The sequence below is a fragment of the Dendrobates tinctorius genome, unplaced genomic scaffold (assembly GCF_039654945.1).
Source record: "Dendrobates tinctorius isolate UK_male_01 unplaced genomic scaffold, ASM3965494v1 ptg000162l, whole genome shotgun sequence".
NCBI classification, from domain to species: domain Eukaryota; kingdom Metazoa; phylum Chordata; class Amphibia; order Anura; family Dendrobatidae; genus Dendrobates; species Dendrobates tinctorius.
In genome coordinates this window covers 72,639,263-72,656,819 of record NW_027361829.1, presented here as the reverse complement: position 1 = coordinate 72,656,819, position 17,557 = coordinate 72,639,263, and the positions used below count along the sequence as shown (strand labels likewise).

At 43.0% G+C, this 17,557-nt stretch overlaps 1 protein-coding gene across 2 annotated transcripts in view; it reads left to right on the top strand.

Moving 5' to 3' along the window:
• The window catches only part of MYRIP (myosin VIIA and Rab interacting protein), an 811,455-nt gene that overhangs the window by 649,429 nt on the left and 144,469 nt on the right, over positions 1–17,557 (top strand). For both annotated transcript variants that reach the window (XM_073550109.1, XM_073550108.1), the window contains exons 10-11: positions 10,232–10,884; positions 12,793–13,029. In XM_073550109.1, the coding sequence (XP_073406210.1) occupies positions 10,232–10,884; positions 12,793–13,029 (890 nt within the window). The remainder of the gene's footprint in view (positions 1–10,231; positions 10,885–12,792; positions 13,030–17,557) is intronic.

Genomic DNA, 17,557 nt, shown 5'->3' with positions numbered 1-17,557 from the left:
TGTGCGCACAGGACCTGTGATGAGATCACAGGAGGGGCGGAGTCAGGGGTCACATGATCAGGGGTCTGGACAAAGGCTCTTGATCATGTGACCCCTGACTCCTCCCCTCCTGTGACCTCATCAAAGGTCCTGTGTACAGAGAAGAGAGCAGGCAAGCGACGCTGTGAGTGGCTGCAGGGGGCGGGGGAGGTCTCATGCTAGGGCGAGAATGGAGTGCCAGTGGCCGCATCAGCTGGCCCTCATGACAGCGGCCCAGCGGGAAAATGCCCAGTTGGGTATATTACCAAACCGGGCCTGGTATATATATATATACTGTATATATATATATATATATATATATATATATACTGTATATATATATATATATATATATATATATATATATATATATATACTGTAGATAGAGAGATAGATAGAGAGATAGATATAGATATACAGTTAGGTCCATATATATTTGGACAGAGACAACATTTTTCTAATTTTGGTTCTAGACATTACCACAATGAATTGTAAACAAAACAATTCCAAATGCAAGCACCACACCTCAAATCAACTCCAGGCCTTTTATCTGCTTAATTGAGAATGACATAACAAAGGGATTGCCCACACCTGTCCATGAAATAGCCTTGGAGTCAATTGTCCAATTACTTTGGTCCCTTTAAAAACAGGGTGGCACATGTTAAGGAGCTGAAACTCCTAAACCCTTCATCCAATTTTAATGTGGATACCCTCAAATGAAAGCTGAAAGTCTGAACTTCAACTGCATCTGAATTGTTTTGTTTAAAATTCATTGTGGTAATGTCTAGAACCAACATTAGAAAAATGTTGTCTCTGTCCAAATATATATGGACCTAACTGTATATAGATACATATATACAGTGTGTCCGTAAAGTCATGGTGCACTTTTGACAGGAGTTCTGTCAAACCATGGCCACCACGATCCTCGGATCTGACGCCCTTAGGCTATGTGCACACGTCCAGAATTCCAGCAGATTTTATGCATTTTTGCCGTGTTTTTTCGCCACGAGAACGTGGCGTAAACACTGCAAAAATGCATAAAATAAGCAACCCATTGTATTCAATGGCATTCTGCACATGCTGTGCTAATGCTGCGTATTTTTCCACGGCAAAATCGCACCGCGGAAAAATACGCAGCATGCTCATTCTTTGTGCGGAATCGTGGGGATTCTGCACACATAGAAATGCACTGTTCCGTTTACTTTCCGCATGTGGCTATGCCCACCATGCGCAAAGTAAGCTCAAAAAAGGTGTGGATGGTACCCAGGGTCTGGAGGAGAGGAGATTCTCCTCCAGGCCCTGGGTACCATATCCCTGTAAAAAATAGAAGTAAAATGTTGATATTCTCACCTTCCGGCGTCCCACACAGCATCTCCAGGCCTCAGCGATGCTCCCAGCAAGTCCCGTTCCCAGCGATGCCTTGCGATAATGACCTTTGATGACTTAGCGGTCTTGCGATACCGTAGCGGTCTCGAGAGACCGCTACAGTATCGCAAGACCGCTAAGTCATCAAAGGTCATTGTCGCAAGGCATCGCTGGGAACGGGACTTGCCAGGAGCATCGCTGAGGCCTGGGGACGCTGCGCGGGACGCCAGAAGGTGAGAAAAACACAATTTTTTTTATTTTTTTTATCATTTTTAACTTTATGTCATTTTACTACTGATGCTGCATAGGCAGCCTCAATAGTAAAAAGTTGCTCACACTTGTCAAACACTATGTTTGACAAGTGTGACCAACTTGTCAATCAGTTTTCCAAGCGATGCTACAGACCGCTTGGAAAACGCTAGTATTCTGCAAGCTAATTACGCTTGCAAAACGCTAGTTTATCATGGGAATTATGCATGCGGAATTCTAGCCTATTTCCCGCGGCAGGGAGTTGCGGAATTCCCGCGGAAATTATGTGAAGCAACATGTGTACATTGAACGTATCAACGACATTAATCATTTAAAACAGAGAATCACAGACGTTATTCACTCTGTTACACCAGACGTCCTTAACCGTGTGTGGCAAGAACTTCACTATTGTTTGGATGTGTGTAGGGCAACAAATGGAGCCCACATAAACCGGAACTGAATAGGTAAGAATTTGGGAGAGTTTTACTTTTATTTGGAGCAGATTTCACATTTCTATCATCTTTTGTTGCTTTCCAGTGACTGGTCAAAAGTGCACCATGAGTTTATGGACACACTGTATATAGTAATACAAAATATTAAGTCCCCATGACAAAAATTATAAAAAAAAGTCTATATACAGTCTATATATATATATATATATATATATATATATATATATATATATATAAAACAAAAAACAAACTATGCATATTAGATATCCACATAATGGCCATAATTACCTAGATAATATATTTACCAGGTGATTGGTGTGAAACATAAATAGTAAAAATCTAAAAAGAAAAGTCTAAGCAAGAAAAAGTTTTTTTTTTTCAATATTTACATTGCAAAAATTTATATCTATGTGTACTTTGAGAAAGTCACTGGCAAAGTGCTGGAGGGGAGATATGTTTCACGGAGGCTATTAGCTTCATTGATTTAAAACCCTATTTTTGCCCGAAGGGCTGTGTTTATTTTCACTTCACGCTGGTTTATGCCACATGTTTAATAAACCAACAGAACATTTTAAAGAGACAGTGTACCTGTGTTTACCTCAGTGTGCAGCCGAGTGAGCCAATGTACCACAGTTGGTGCTTGAAGTGCAGGCAATTTCCCCAGGGAGCACATGTGACAGCTGTTGATAAAACCATATATCCTGGGTGAAGGTGACCATAAGCCAGGAAGCGATGTCAGACAACATGGAAGACCTGATTAAGCAACTTGTGAAAGCCCAGCAAAAGAAAAGTCATCTGCTTATGCAACAGATACAGCAGCACAAGCTGCTGCTCCAACAACAGCAACAGCAACAAGACTAGTTCCAATAACAGCAACAAATAGAGTTGCTCACAGAGGCCATTTGTGGGAGACCGACAACCGCTTCCCCTAGTCCAGGTGATACTCATACGTCCAGAGAGCGGTAAGATGAGCAATGCAAAAGATGACCCTGGGAGATGATGGGGCAGCATTTTTCACTGTTTTTGAGCAGGTAGTAGAGCGGGAAAAACTACCGCCAGACTAGAAGGCTGATGTGCTGGCCCCCTATCTAACTGGTGAGCCCCAGAAGGTTTATTATGACCTGGCTGTACAAGATGCCCGTGAATATGCCAAACTAAAAACTGATATACTGACACGCACAGGGGTTACTATGTATGTCCAAGCTAAAAGGATGCACTACTGGATGTATTGCAACGATAAACCCCTTAACTCCCAAATTTTCGATTTGCTGTATCTGATACAGAAGTGGTTGCAGCTGGAATCCTCCACCCCAGCCCAGATGGTAGAGCGAGTTGTAATGGACTGATTTATACACTCCCTTCTAAGGCTGGTGCAGACCTGGGTTCCCCAGTGCGATCCTCGAAATGCAGATGACCTGGTTGGTCTAGTGGAAAGGTACCAGGTGGTTGAGAGGTCCCTAAGAAAGCCGGGTGGTGTTGCATTCCCATAATGGGGTACCCAGAGGGAGCCCAAATCCCAAAAGAGGCGTAGTAGAGCTACCACTGCGGGTAGTCCGCGATCCCAAGGGGTCGATGAGGGTTTGCCAAAGGCTGCAGGTAAAGACTTGCTCTGCTGGAGATGTCTGGAGATGTCATGGTCCTGGTTATATAGCCTGGCGTCCTATTCCCTACTAACAGATGGACTGTAACATTGGGAGGTGCTGTTCTTACTATGTCTACCCCTCCTGCGATGTGGACTATCAGCCCACTGAGGGTCCACAGGCATGTCCCGTAACAATAAATGGGGTACTGGTGTCAGGACCTAGAGAGTTTGGTGACCCTGGTAAGGGCCACACTCCCCCACCAGATGATCCCTGGAAAATACGTGGGCATACGGTGTATTCACCTGGAATCCAAGGACTACCAGGTTGCCAGTGTGTCTATAAAAATGAACTGTGGGGCTGAGACACATAAGGTCAGGTTGATTAAGGACTTAGTACACCTGGTGATAATAGGGTTGGACTTTAGGCTGTTCTGGGGCTTATGGTGGAAGGCGGGAATACCAAATGACTCAGACAGGAGCCAGTTCAACAATGATAAAATCCCATCACAGTCGGAGGTGGATGAAATCCACTTGTGTTTCCTGGCTGGTAAGGAGGCCAAGACGGTGACTAGTGAGGCTGAGATTCCTGAACTGGGGGTTTCTGGGGGAAATTTGGGGACTGCTTGAATGTGGCATCTTATTCTAAAAGGGGATATGGCAATGTAACTGTGATAAATGGAGTGGCTTAAAAGCCGAGGGCTGATACCAGGTTTCCACATTTTGCTATAAATGAGGAGCTGCTTTATCGGGTCACTACACTAAAAGAGAACGAGGTAGAGTAGTTGTTAGAGCCAGGTACCTATAGGCATAGGGTACTAGACCTGGTCCATTCTCATGTCTTGGGTGGGCATCTGTTAGTAGAAGAAACTCAAGAATGGGTCCTTCAGAGGTTCTACTGGCCAGGGTGTCACAGAGAGATTGTTAACTACTGCCGATCCTGCCCTACTTGTCAGCTAACTGCTCCCGTATCCCACTTCTAAAGTCCCCTAGTCCTGTTGCCCATTATAGAGGTCCTATTTGACTGGATTGCCATTGACCTTGTAGGGCCCCTAGTTAACTCCTTCAGGGAGCACCAATACATCCTTGTAGTAATGGACTATGAAACACAGTATCCAGAGGCGGTACCCCTGAGAAGCTCCTCTGTTGGGTGCATATCCTGAGAGATGGTCCATAATTTCTCCTTGATGGGCCTGCCAAAGGAGATCCCGACAAAGCACAGAACTCCGTTTATGCCCAATGTTATGAGGGAATGGTATAAGACTCTCCAGATTACATGATTCCGGACGTCCGCAGATGGACAGCCTGGTGGAGAGGTTCAACAAGACCTTGAAATCCATGCTTTAGAAGTTCGTGGAAAAGGATGGCCAAGACTGGGACTGCCTACTGCCATACCTGTTGTTCTCTATCATGGAAGTCCCACAGGCCTCCACAGGGTTCTCACCCTTCGAGCTGCTATACATATATAGGCACCTTCGTGGACTTCTGTATATTGCAAGGGAGACCTAGGCAGCAGATGTTACACCCCCCCGGAGCATCATCGAGCATGTGGCCCAGAAGCAGAACCGGATTGCAAAGGTGATGCCGATTGTGAAGAATAGCCTCCTTCAAGCACAAGAGGCCCAGGCAAGGATCTACATTCGGGCAGCGAGACTAAGACAGTTTAGCCTTGAAGACTGGGTGTTGGTGTTGATCTCCACAGTGGAAAGTAAGTTCCTGGCCAAGTGCAAAGAGTCATACGAGGTGTTTGAAAAGTTGAGTGACATCAACTACAAGGTCCAACAACGAGGGAGCAGAATGCTGTACCAGGTGTACCACGTTAACCTTCTCAAATCATGGTGAGACAGGGAAACGGTGGAAGATAGGTGTCTGGGGGCCGAACCTGAAGCCATGTTCAGCGATGTAACAGTGACAGAGACACTGTCACCGGCCTAGAAGCAACAGTGCCGAAAGCTGCCTCAGCGGAGCTGGGTCCCGTTTTCGGAATTGCCAGGTTATATGCAGGTCATGGAGCATTAAATCCTGACGAACCTCATATGCGAGTGAACCAAAAGCCATATCAGATTCCCGAAGCCCGCCATGAGGTGAGAAGAATGTTGAGCCTGGGAGTCATCAAGGCATTAAAGGAGTCAAAGAGTGACTGGTCCAGCCCCATTGTCTTGTGCCAAAGCCAAACAGGGCTTGGTGTCTCTGTAATGACTACAGGAAGCTAAGCGAGGTGTCCAAGTTCGACTCATATCCGATGCCCCGGGTCGATGGGCTCATTGAGATGCTAGAGTCTGCCAAACATATCACCACCCTGGACCTAACAAAAGACAAATTCTCCTGTCCCCAAGTGCCAAGGAGAAGACGGCCTTCTCTACAGGATGCCGTTCAGTCATCAGGGAGCCCCAGCTACCCTCCAGAGAATCATGGCCCGGATCCTAACCTCACAAAAAGTATTCCGCCACTCATCTGGACAACATCGAGATCTTTAGCCTGGATTGGGGAAGTCGCCTGCAGAAGTTCCAGGCAGTACTGGATGCACTGAGGAAGGAAGGGTTTACCATAAACCCAAAGAAGTGTGCCATGGTTAAGGAAGAGGCAAAATACTTGAACTACATCGTCGAGAGGGGCAAAATAAAACTGTAAGTAAACAAGGTGTAGACAATCCAAAATTGGCTGCAACCGGTCTCCAAGAAGCAAGCTTTGTCTTTTCTGGGATCTGGGAATTGTAGGATAGTATCATAGATTTATCCCAAATTTCATCATGATAGCTACCCCTTTGGCTGATCTTCTTAAGAGCACAAAGACATTGATGGCCAAGTGGTACACTTAAGCGGAGATTGCATTCTAGGAGTTGAAGCTTGCCCTATGGAAACAGCCAGTCTTGGTTGCACCTGACTTCACCAAGGAGTTTGTGGTTCAGACGGACGCCTCCGAGGTCTGGTTGGGAGCTGTGTTGTCCCAGGTAGTAGATGGTGATGAACATCCAGTTCTACTCCTTAGTAGGAAATTCTCCTCCTGTGAAAAGAACTAAGCCATAGTAGAGAAAGAGTTCTTGCAAGAAAGTAGGGGAAAGCAACATGTCTATAAATTGGGAACACACGATCAGATAAGACAAATTGAACAAACTTTATTGCAAAATACTAACACATATATGGAACAAACACAGTATCCAACTTAAAAACAATTAAAATTGCAAGAAAAGCAAACGAGTCATGTCATGGAATAATGATGTAATGACTCTCCCACGTCAAAAACCCCTCCACACAGACAAGCCTGTATAAGAATGATAATGTGAACACAAGGTAACCTGCAAGAGTTAATAATGAATATAGTTATCATACAATGGCATCCATGTTGATGGCAAAAAGAGGCCTGCACCTGACACCTAGGTGGCTGTTAACAGCATCATGCAAGAAAATATTATACTTATGTAAAAACACAAGAGACCTGGTAGTCACAAAATAAGTTAATAATGAATATAGTTACCATACACTGGCATCCGTGTTGATTGTAAAAGAAGCCTGCACCTAACACCTAAGTGGCTATTCACAGCACCATGCAAAAAATGCTATACATATATAGAGACACAAAAGACCTGGTAGTCATAAAATGACTGCATGAGATATGTATGGGCCAGCCAAACAGAAATTCAGTGTGGCCAAACCAGCACAAAAGTGTCCGAAAATGTTTTCTAGGTGTGTAGTCCCATTAAGTTAAAGTGCAGAATGCAGCTGTGGGATGGGGAAGTGGGGGAAGCAGAAAGCCCCACGCGTATCGCCAATGCCTACGTGGCTTCCTCAGGGGAGAATAACGTGGGACTACACACCTAGAAACCATTTTCGAGCTCTCTTGTGCTGGTTTGGCCACACTGTATTTCTGTTTGGCTGGCCCATACATATCTCATGCAGTCGTTTTATGACTACCAGGTCTTTTGTGTCTCTATATGTGTATAGCATTTTTTGCATGGTGCTGTGAATAGCCACTTAGGTGTTAGGTGCAGGCCTCTTTTGCAATCAACACAGATGCCAGTGTATGGTAACGATGTTAATTATTAACTTATTTTGTGACTACCAGGTCTCTTGTGTTTCTACATATGTATAGCATTTTCTTGCATGATGCTGTTAACAGCCACCTAGGTGTCAGGTGCAGACCTCTTTTTGCCATCAACATGGATGCCATTGTACGGTAACTATATTCATTAATAACTCTTCCAGGTTACCTTGTGTTCACATTATCATTCTTATACAGGCTTGTCTGTGTGGAGGGGTTTTTGACGTGGGAGAGTCATTACATCATTATTCCATGACATGACTTGTTTGCTTTTCTTGCAATTTTAATTGTTTTTAAGTTGGATACTGTGTTTGTTCTATATATGTGTCAGCATTTTGTAATAAATTTTGTTCAATTTGTCTTATCTGATCATGTGTTCCCAATTTATAGACATGTTGCATTCCCCTACTTTCTTGCATTGTTATTAACATGTCTTTGGTGAACCCTTTTGTTGTCTAATATATTGGTGCCCTCCATTTGGTGTTTTCTCAGAGAAAGAGTGCTTGGTCATCAAATGGACAATTAACCTGTTAGGCCGGAAGTGCAGGATAGTGTCAAACTATGTGCTCCTGAGATGGATGAGGGAAAGAAATGGAAAGAATGCCAGGGTGACTACGTGGTTTCTGGCGCTCCAGGACTTCAGCTTCCACTTCGAGCATAGGACAGAGAAGCTACATGTTAACGCAGATGCCCCATCCAGACTTCCCTGCCTAATAAGTGAAGATGCCAAAACCCCCAGCTTTGGGCAGAGGGGGAGTATGTGACAATGTCGCTGGCAAAGTGCTGGAGGGGAGATATGTTTCACTGAAGCTAGTAGTTTCAGTGATTTAAAACCCAGAAGTTTTCTCCAGCACACTATGTATTGAGAGGGGCTAAATGGCCATTTTAAGTGCTGGGTTTTCATGGACAACCATAGAGTGGATGGTAGGTTTCCACTTTATCTCCAAGCCACGGTGTGGTCTGGGAGTTAAATAGTCGGCCTCCAGAGACATTTAGTGTTCAGTAGGGCTAGAGAGAGGAACTCCAGTGTTTTGTATCTTGAGGAGTAGAGATAAGCGAATTTGTTCGGATTTTGTCCCTGAATCTGATTTTGACATATTCGAGCCATATTTGAACAATATTCATACCGAATGTATGTCTTAGGATTGGTTCCGAACATATTCGGTAATTTCTACTCCCATTGACTCAAATGACGTTTGGCTGTGTTCGACAAATATTGCAAAAACAATATTCGATTCTGATCATATTCAAAACCAAATCTGAACAAATTCGCTCATCTCTACTGAGGAAAAAAACTGAACCAGTGAATGGCTATTATCCTGAGCGGTCAAATCCCCGCAGATGCAGAGACTGTATACCATTTTGTTTTGTTTTTCCTCAAAGGGCGTGTTTATTTTCACTTTCCGTTGGTTTATGCCACATGTCTAATAAACTAACAGAAGATTTAAAGAGACAGTCTACCTCTGTCTACCTCTGTGTGCAGGCAAGTGAGACGGTCTACCATAAAACATATATTTCTAGATAGATAGATTTGACATAGATAGAAAGATATGAGATAGATATGGGATAGATAGATAGACAGACAGGCAGCTGGTGAAATAAGTATTGAACTTGTCACCAATTTTCTAAGTAAATATATTGGCCAGTTTCAGTTCAAACAGCTGATATTATTTTTCACTTGGTGGCAGGATTGCTTTCTAATTACTGATACATTTCAGCTGGTGTCATGACTTTTCATGGCTTTTTGCTCCTCTCTTATTTCATGTGTTTCATACTTTTTTCCTGTGTCATTTCTCATTCTTACACACAATTTATGGAATCTTTAGTTTGATTTATTTGCCTGTGTGGATTGGATGGGTTGTGACCCACATCTGGTGAGAATTTCATGTCAATAGCACCTTCAAAATATATTTAGTTGAACGGCCATTAATCGTCTGGCAGTCAATCATTTTGCTGCCTTGGCCATGCAATTTTCATTCACATTCCATACTGATCAGATTGTAGACTGGTCCTGCCAATCGCTGCACTCTGCTATCTATGTGTATTTTCATTGTTGTAGACTTGACTAGAGTAGAAGGTTGCATGATTTACTTGTTCCTTCATTCTTACATCAGGATGGGGTAAAGCTGCCAGGAAAAAACAAAGATAGAAATTCCCTATTCTGGTGATTGGTGTTGATCCAATCAATGGCACCAACACCAATCTAACCGTTACCATTCATCCAGTGGGTAATTGATAACTTGTTTAGGCTCGCAATCACTTTAAGAGTATTAAGACCCCATCCAAGTAGTGGTTTGCAGATTACCAACAAACTAAACAATTAGGTTGATGACATAAGTTTATATCATATATTAACTATCCATCCATGTATTGCTAAACTAATCAGCAGCCCATTCAGGATTGATATAAGGTTTAGAGTACATTTGTGAGCTTGGGATCATGGGCGCCATTCTATTGTGTATTGGATTCTTGGATAATGATATGAGTTACACGGTCTTCTTCAAAATGTGTGTAATTGTTTTCTTCCAAGGTCCATCTCCAGTTCTGCAGAGTTCTGATGGAAACTGGGTAGCATTACAAAGTATAACGTTGCCTCCGCCAAGAATGCTTGCCCAACCAAAGAGCCAAGTCTTCAAATCCTTAGAGAATGAGTCTACCATTGTCTCCGCTTATGACGAGATGGGCTCTGACAGTGATGAGGAGGTTGATTGGAACTTGGCACTCAATGCATATCGGCGAAGAACAAGAGAGATGTCCGGTGATTCCTGCTATACGGACTCCCAGTATAACACAGAGTGGGCATGTGGCAATGATTATTATCAGCCTGTAACATCCCCATCATCCGGACTGTTTACAAACCCCGAAACTGTGTATTCCGACTCCGAAACCTCTTCTGTCAACTCTCTAAAAGAGAGTCGTCTGTCTGCTAAATCTCTATGGCCAAACAGAAAGAGTGCCTGTGATCAGATGCATAAGGACCACGGGTATGGAAAGATGGATATCAACTTCAACCCACAGTCTATTAGTATGGAATACTCAGACAGCAGCGAAGCGGAAAAAAGCCATGCAGATATTGAGAAACGGTCAAGGAGATGGAGGAAGAGCAAAGTATCCCTGGAGGAGGTGGGAGAGGGGAGCACTACAGTAGTGAAAGTGCAGAAAAGGACTGTGGACACAAATAAGGTTTGTTTTAGGAAATTACGTAAGTCATCGATTATTATCTGGAATTTATTTTCTGTATGTGATTGGCCTGAATAATGACAGAAATGGCAGACATTGGGCAGTCCTATGCAAGCACCATATTAAGATGAGAGTTATAAATCTTACCAGACTGACTTCAGAGCATAAATCATACAGCTAACAGATAATTATTGTTTAAGCTATTAAGAACAGTATGTAGAAAACTTAGTGTGAAAAATATCTCAATCAAACTAGCATTAGTGTAATCAAGGTAAATGTTTTATCAAAAACAATGAATAGTGTGGTGTCCCTTTTTCACCACAAGGTGGAAATCATACACTAATTCTTGAACTGAATATATAGAAACACATCAGATGAATGAAGAATGATTTCTAGTAAATGATTGTTGTACTGATGCAGCAGTATGCATTTTATTCCAAATTGGGCTTTATATTCACCTGGCCATACAGTTTCGATGACTCCTGGTGACGAAAAATTAGTCTTTCTGGGAATATTCTTTCAACAGGAGATTGTCAGATTGTTAATGGATGACAGATCCTTCTTTGAATGAAAGATGTTTCATCTGATTTCCAGCAGAAAAAAAGGCTGACTTAGCTAGTTTTATAACTTAAAAAATTTATACTGACCTTCATGACTGGCGCCCCCCCTGCGCTCTCCCCCTGTGTTCTTTGGCAATCTCTTGACAACTTAAAGTGACCACAGCAGTCAGTCAGAGGCACTGACCATCCACAGCTTTCACATTTCCATCAAAATGGAAGAAACACAGTTCTTCTGCTTGTGAAGTAGAAAACACTGTGTGTACTACTGTAGTGGTGCCAAGTTAGGTTCCCAAACCATATATGATAAAATGAAAACCTGGCACTCAACTTAATGCTTGGTGAGGCAGTTTATTGTAGTACCAGAAAACGTTTCGGTCGATATAGACCTTCATCAGTTACGTGCTAGTATGTTTGAAAGTAGCTTGAAGGAGGGCGCTTTTTATGTTATTCACTGATAACGCCAGTAATCAAATGGTCAGAATGCTGCTGTAACACAGGATAATCTTAATAGTTGAAAATATCAGCGCAGACTGTTCCTCCTGGTCGTGGTGTTTACCACGTCCAGGATGAACAGGCTGCACTGATATTTTCAACATAAAAAGCGCCCTCCTTCAAGCTACTTTCAAACATACTAGCACGTAATTGATGAAGGTCTATATCGACCGAAACGTTTTCTGGTACTACAATAAACTGCCTCACCAAGCATTAAGTTGAGTGCCAGGTTTTCATTTTATCATATATACTTCTGCTTGTGAAGGCTGCGACTGATCAGTGGCCACTGATTGACTGTCAGAGGTCACAAGAAAAATGTCAGGAGACTGGGGGGAGACACATGTCTGAGAGCGGAGGAGCGGCTCCAGTCTAGGAGGAAAAAAAACATTTGCATTGAGTAAGGTCAGACACGTCTAGTCGGAATGTGTCCAGAAGTATGCAAACTGCATGTTTGCAGTCAGCCAGCCTCAGAGAAAATGTGAGGATTCACAAGTCTGCAGACTTATAGCCTGAGGCCAGACAACCGCTTTAGGCATGTCACCTCTGCGGAAACTCATAGTATTTCAGGAAGGGAAACTTACATGTGATTTGGTTTAATAAGATTCTCATAGGTCATTTACTCCTGGTTGATAAGCAGAGTTGTTTTGCAACAATATTGGGCTCCATATCGGACATTGTTATGGCGCTCTGTGGCTGACAACATGTGACAGTTCTGGGAGAGTAGTGATACCAGTGGCCTCCTACAAACATGTTACTTTATGCAGTCACTCCACTGACTTCTCTCCAGATTTTGCTGTTTTTTTAGGTGTTATAGAGAGACTATGAATAGCAATGTGTAATTCTTTTTTCTTATCTACAGAGTTGTAGTGATTTATCAGAAACTGGGATGAGCAGTGGAGATCAGCAATGTAGAACGGAAAGTGACAGCATTGAGCAAAAACTAAAGACTAGAATAAATGAATTAACAGCAAAGATGAGCGACAGAGAAACTTCATCTGGAGATGAGCACGAGCCGGAGCCAAGACTGAGCGCTGGAAACTATGAAATGCTTTCATCAGAAGACAATTCCACATGTATACAAGAGGAACTGAAAAAGGTAAGAAAACTGTCAACATCTCAAGAACCACCCCATATAAATTTATAAGTTATATTCTTTTAATGGAATTGTCTGATTGGAACAAGTTATCACTAGTGATGAGCGAACATCCTCAGGTAAGGTGTTATCCAAGCATGCTCGGGTGCTAACCGAGCGACTTCGGCGTGCTCGAAACATATGTTAGAGTCCCCAAGGCTGCATGTCTCACGGCTGTTCAACAAGCATAACACATGCATGGATTGCCTATTTGTTAGGCAATCCGTGCATGTGTTGCAGCTGTTGAACAGCCGCGAGACATGTAGCCGTGGGGACTCTAACATATGTTTCGAGCATGCCGAAGTCACTCGGTTAGCACGAGGCATGATTACTTTGCGCAGGCACGAAAAATGGAGGAGAACTACTCTAATTCCGGAAAATATCGCAGACGGAAGCCACGGATGGGGTGGAGAAAAGAAGAAGAAACACCGGCCATCGAACCGGACACAGGGCATTTACATAGCCCGCAAATTTCCGGTGACAGATTCCCTTTAGAACTGCAATATGGTTGTATAGCGAGTGGCTTTTTTATTTAGTGCTCTTTTTTATGGTCTTTAGCAAGGGGGCACTATTCACTGGGTAGTAATGCAGAGCAGCCTAAAACACGACCCCTGGTAAACACCATAAAAAGTAGCACTAAATAAAATGGCTCATATCACCGCAACCTTATGGCAGTTTGTAAAAAAACAACAAAATAAAATAAGCAGTGGAAATAAAATAAGAGCAAAAACTGAGTACCTTTAGCCTGGTGTCAGCTCCTCTGTTAGATTAATAGCATCATGTCATAATGAGCTGACTGGCTTTAATTTAGGATGGATTTAGGGTGAGTTTCCATGTGGCGTATTACATCCAGATTAGTTGTGGATTGAACGCTGCGTACAGCCGCAGCGTTTAATCCGCAGCTTCCAAATGTTACAGCATAGTGGATAGGATTTTATGAAATCCCGTCTCCACTATGCGTCCTAATATGCGGGTGACACACCCGCGAAACCAGACATGCAGTGCGTCTTTCTAGAATGCAGCATGTCTGTTTACCTTGCGGAGATGCTCAGTCTCCGCAAGGTAAATAGCCTACTCTATGTATACGATGCCGCGATTCCGGATGTGTTCAATGAGCACATCCGGAATCACTGTGCATACAGAAGGGGCGGGGCTTTGGGTGGAGCAGGGTTTCCGTTCTGTCCAAAGCACAAGGAATGCGCTAAGTGGAAACTCACCCTTACAGTCCTTTGGTCTCGTCTCCTATGACCTTTATTATATTCATATGTCTGCAGGGAGTTTGCTATATCTCCACGTGAATTGTGGATGCAATAACTAGATATTAATTCTTTTTTCAGCAAGTCTGTTAGGGAAAATCATATCGAAGTAGTATCCATTGGCTTATCTCTTATTTTTTTGCTTGCTATATAAGAATACCAGTGTGTTGTATCATCATGCATAAGATAGCCACATAACATACTGTTGCTGACCAGCTGTTTAGTCGAGGGTTAGAACCCCTTAGTAACCGAGTCAATTTTGACCTTAATGACCATTCCAATTTTTACAATTCTGACCACTGTCACTTTATGAGGTTATAACTGTGGAACGCTTCAACGGATCCCACTGATTCTCAGATTTTTTTTTCATGACATATTGTACTTCATGTTAGTGGTAAAAATGTTGAAAATTTAGCAAATTTCAAACTTTTTAATTTTTTTTTTTAAATCAGAGTTATTTCACACGAAATAGTTAATAAATAACATTTCCCACATGTCTACTTTACATAGAATATTGGAAGCATGTTAGGAAGTTAGAAGGGTTAAAAGTTGACCAGCGATTTCTCATTTCTTGAACAAAATTTCCAAAACCATTTTTTTTGGTAACACATCACATTTGAAGTGGCTTTGAGGGCCTATATGACAGAAAGTACCCAAAAGTGACACCATTATAAAATCTGCACCCCTCAAGGTGTTCAAAGCCACATTCCAAAAGTTCATTAACTCTTCAGTTGCTTCACGAGAACTGAATGTGGGAGGAAAACATTAACATTTAACTTTTTTCACAATAAAATTTACTTTAGACCCAAACTTTTTTTATTTTCACAATTGTAACAATCAAAAATGGACCACAAAATTTGTTGTGCAAATTTTCCTAGTACACTGATACCCCATATGTGAGGGAAATCCACTGTTTGGGTGCACGGCAGGGCTTGGAAGGGAAGGTGCACCGTTTGACTTTTTGAATGCAAAATTGGCTTGAATCAAGATCCGACGTCATGTTGCATTTGGAGATCCCTTAATGTGCCTAAACAGTGGAAATCATTCACAAGTGACCCCAAGGATTTTATCCAGGGGTATCGTGACCATTTTGAACCCACAGGTACAACACAGAATTTGATAACATTAGGTTGTCATTAGTGTTAAAAGCAAGTGCTCCAGTTTGCATCTGGTGCTCGAGTATGCACTGAATATCTCGAGTAACATGCTCAAGTTCCTGCCCTTCATGTTTCTTGGCTATTAGACACCCCCAAAAAAACATGCGGGGATCCACAATACTCCGTTCATACCCAAGTACTCTATGCAAACTCGAGTAACGTGCACTTGTGCTCAAAACTAGCTTTCATATCGTCATCATTTATTTTTTTTCTTGTGAAAAAAAACAACTCTAGCGCCACCCTAACAAAACCCTAACCTCAACCCTAACTCCAACACAACCATAACCCTAACCCCTATCCTAACTCTAATCCCAACCCTTATCCTAGCTGCAAAGAATGGAATAAATTAATTTTTTTTTATTTTAGAATTTTTTTTCTAACTAAAGGGGTGACAAAGGGGGATTTGATTTACTATTTTTTTTTTTTACTTTGATCACTGTGATACTGTCTATCACAATGATCAAAAGGAACCAATAGGAAAAACTCCCTATTGTTGCCGCATACCGGCTGGCAGATCTCGGCTGGCGTACTGCGCTATTTTTTTTCCAGACAGATGACAAGGCGGTATGTGGAGCAAATCAGGAGGCCCTGGGGTGGTAGAGATACCGGGGGTGCTCAGGGGATCCCATTACTCTGTTCTCTGATATGCTAGATCATATCAGAGGAGAGAAAAATTAATTGTAAATCAGACTTTTTTATGATTGCCATTATTCAGTGAAGAACGATGATCACGTGACAGGGGACCTTCAAAACCGTCCCTGATTATGTTCTCGAGGGTCTCAGTAGCTGAGACATAGGAGATTTTCCGACGCTGGGGGGTGCTATACCCGTTGAAAAGCAGCACTAAGGAATAAGTACCCTTAACTGCTGCCGTTAAAAGGTGTATCAGCAGTCGTTAAGGGGGTTAAAACCCTTCTCCATCTGAACAATATTTTACAGTAGAAAACCTATTCATTTATCCATTATGCTACTCTGAGCAACTCTCATGTACCGTGTAAGCAGGTTGCAGGATGCAGAGACAGACAGGAGGCAGAGCAAGGGTTAACAAAATGTAAGAATTTAATAGAACAAGGTATTCACTCCTCGCAGGGAGGTTAATGGTTACAGGAAGGATAATAGAGATAACAAATATAAGCAATAACAGTCCAGTGATGGAACTTATCATGTCCTGTATGATCCTCTGCAGCAGATGGTTCCGCAAGGGGATTTTAGAACCGGCAGCGGCCGGGTGATGTCCTTTGATGGGGTCCTTAAAATGATGATCCGTCTTCATTACTTTCGACTTAGCCTATAGTCCATAAGCGCTTGCGGCTGGAGCAATCAAGGCCGCAGCTCTTTCCAAGTGCAACGTGGATTGGTCAATGTTCACGGGTAAGGAGGGCCACAGGTATATGCCCAGTACCTGGCCTTCTCTGCTCTGCACGTGCGCAGTACTCACAGTCGCGGAGCGCACGGCACCTCGCTCTCTGACAGACACAGGGAACCCGGCACCTCAGTCTCTCGCAGTCACTCTCGTGGTGGTGGATGCTGGCAGGCACAGATGTTGCAGCACTGGGACTCGGGGGCCAGAGCATGCCGCTCAGCCTGCTGCGCGCTGCCTGTTCGCACCAAACTGCCTGTGGCTGCATGCACTTTGATCTTTAAGCTGTCCCTCCTACCCGGGTCATGAAGTCAGTACGGCTCCTCATTCCTTTCCCCAGGTAACAAGGAAGGCAGCCTCAACAGTTTCGGACCAGGTTCTGAACAGGTACCCGCGTCCCGGTCTTGCTCCTTACATTCCTTTTCACTATGGGTCAATGAAACACTCGAACAGCACTCGGACATCAATTTTTCACTGTTTGCATGGAAAAGCTTGAGAAACCTCTATGATTTTTTGCATACAAGAAATCAAAGAGGTTTATTTATCACCCTCTCTCTATGCCAATTGGCATCCACATCTTAGAGGGACAGAAGGGTCAGCCGCCGGCGAGCTGGGACGCCACTCTCGCTACACTTAGGGCGCCAATCCCCACTGTTAGGCAGTTCCAAAATAGGAGAAAGTAAATGTCTATATAGACAATTCATCTTAAGTAGAAAAAT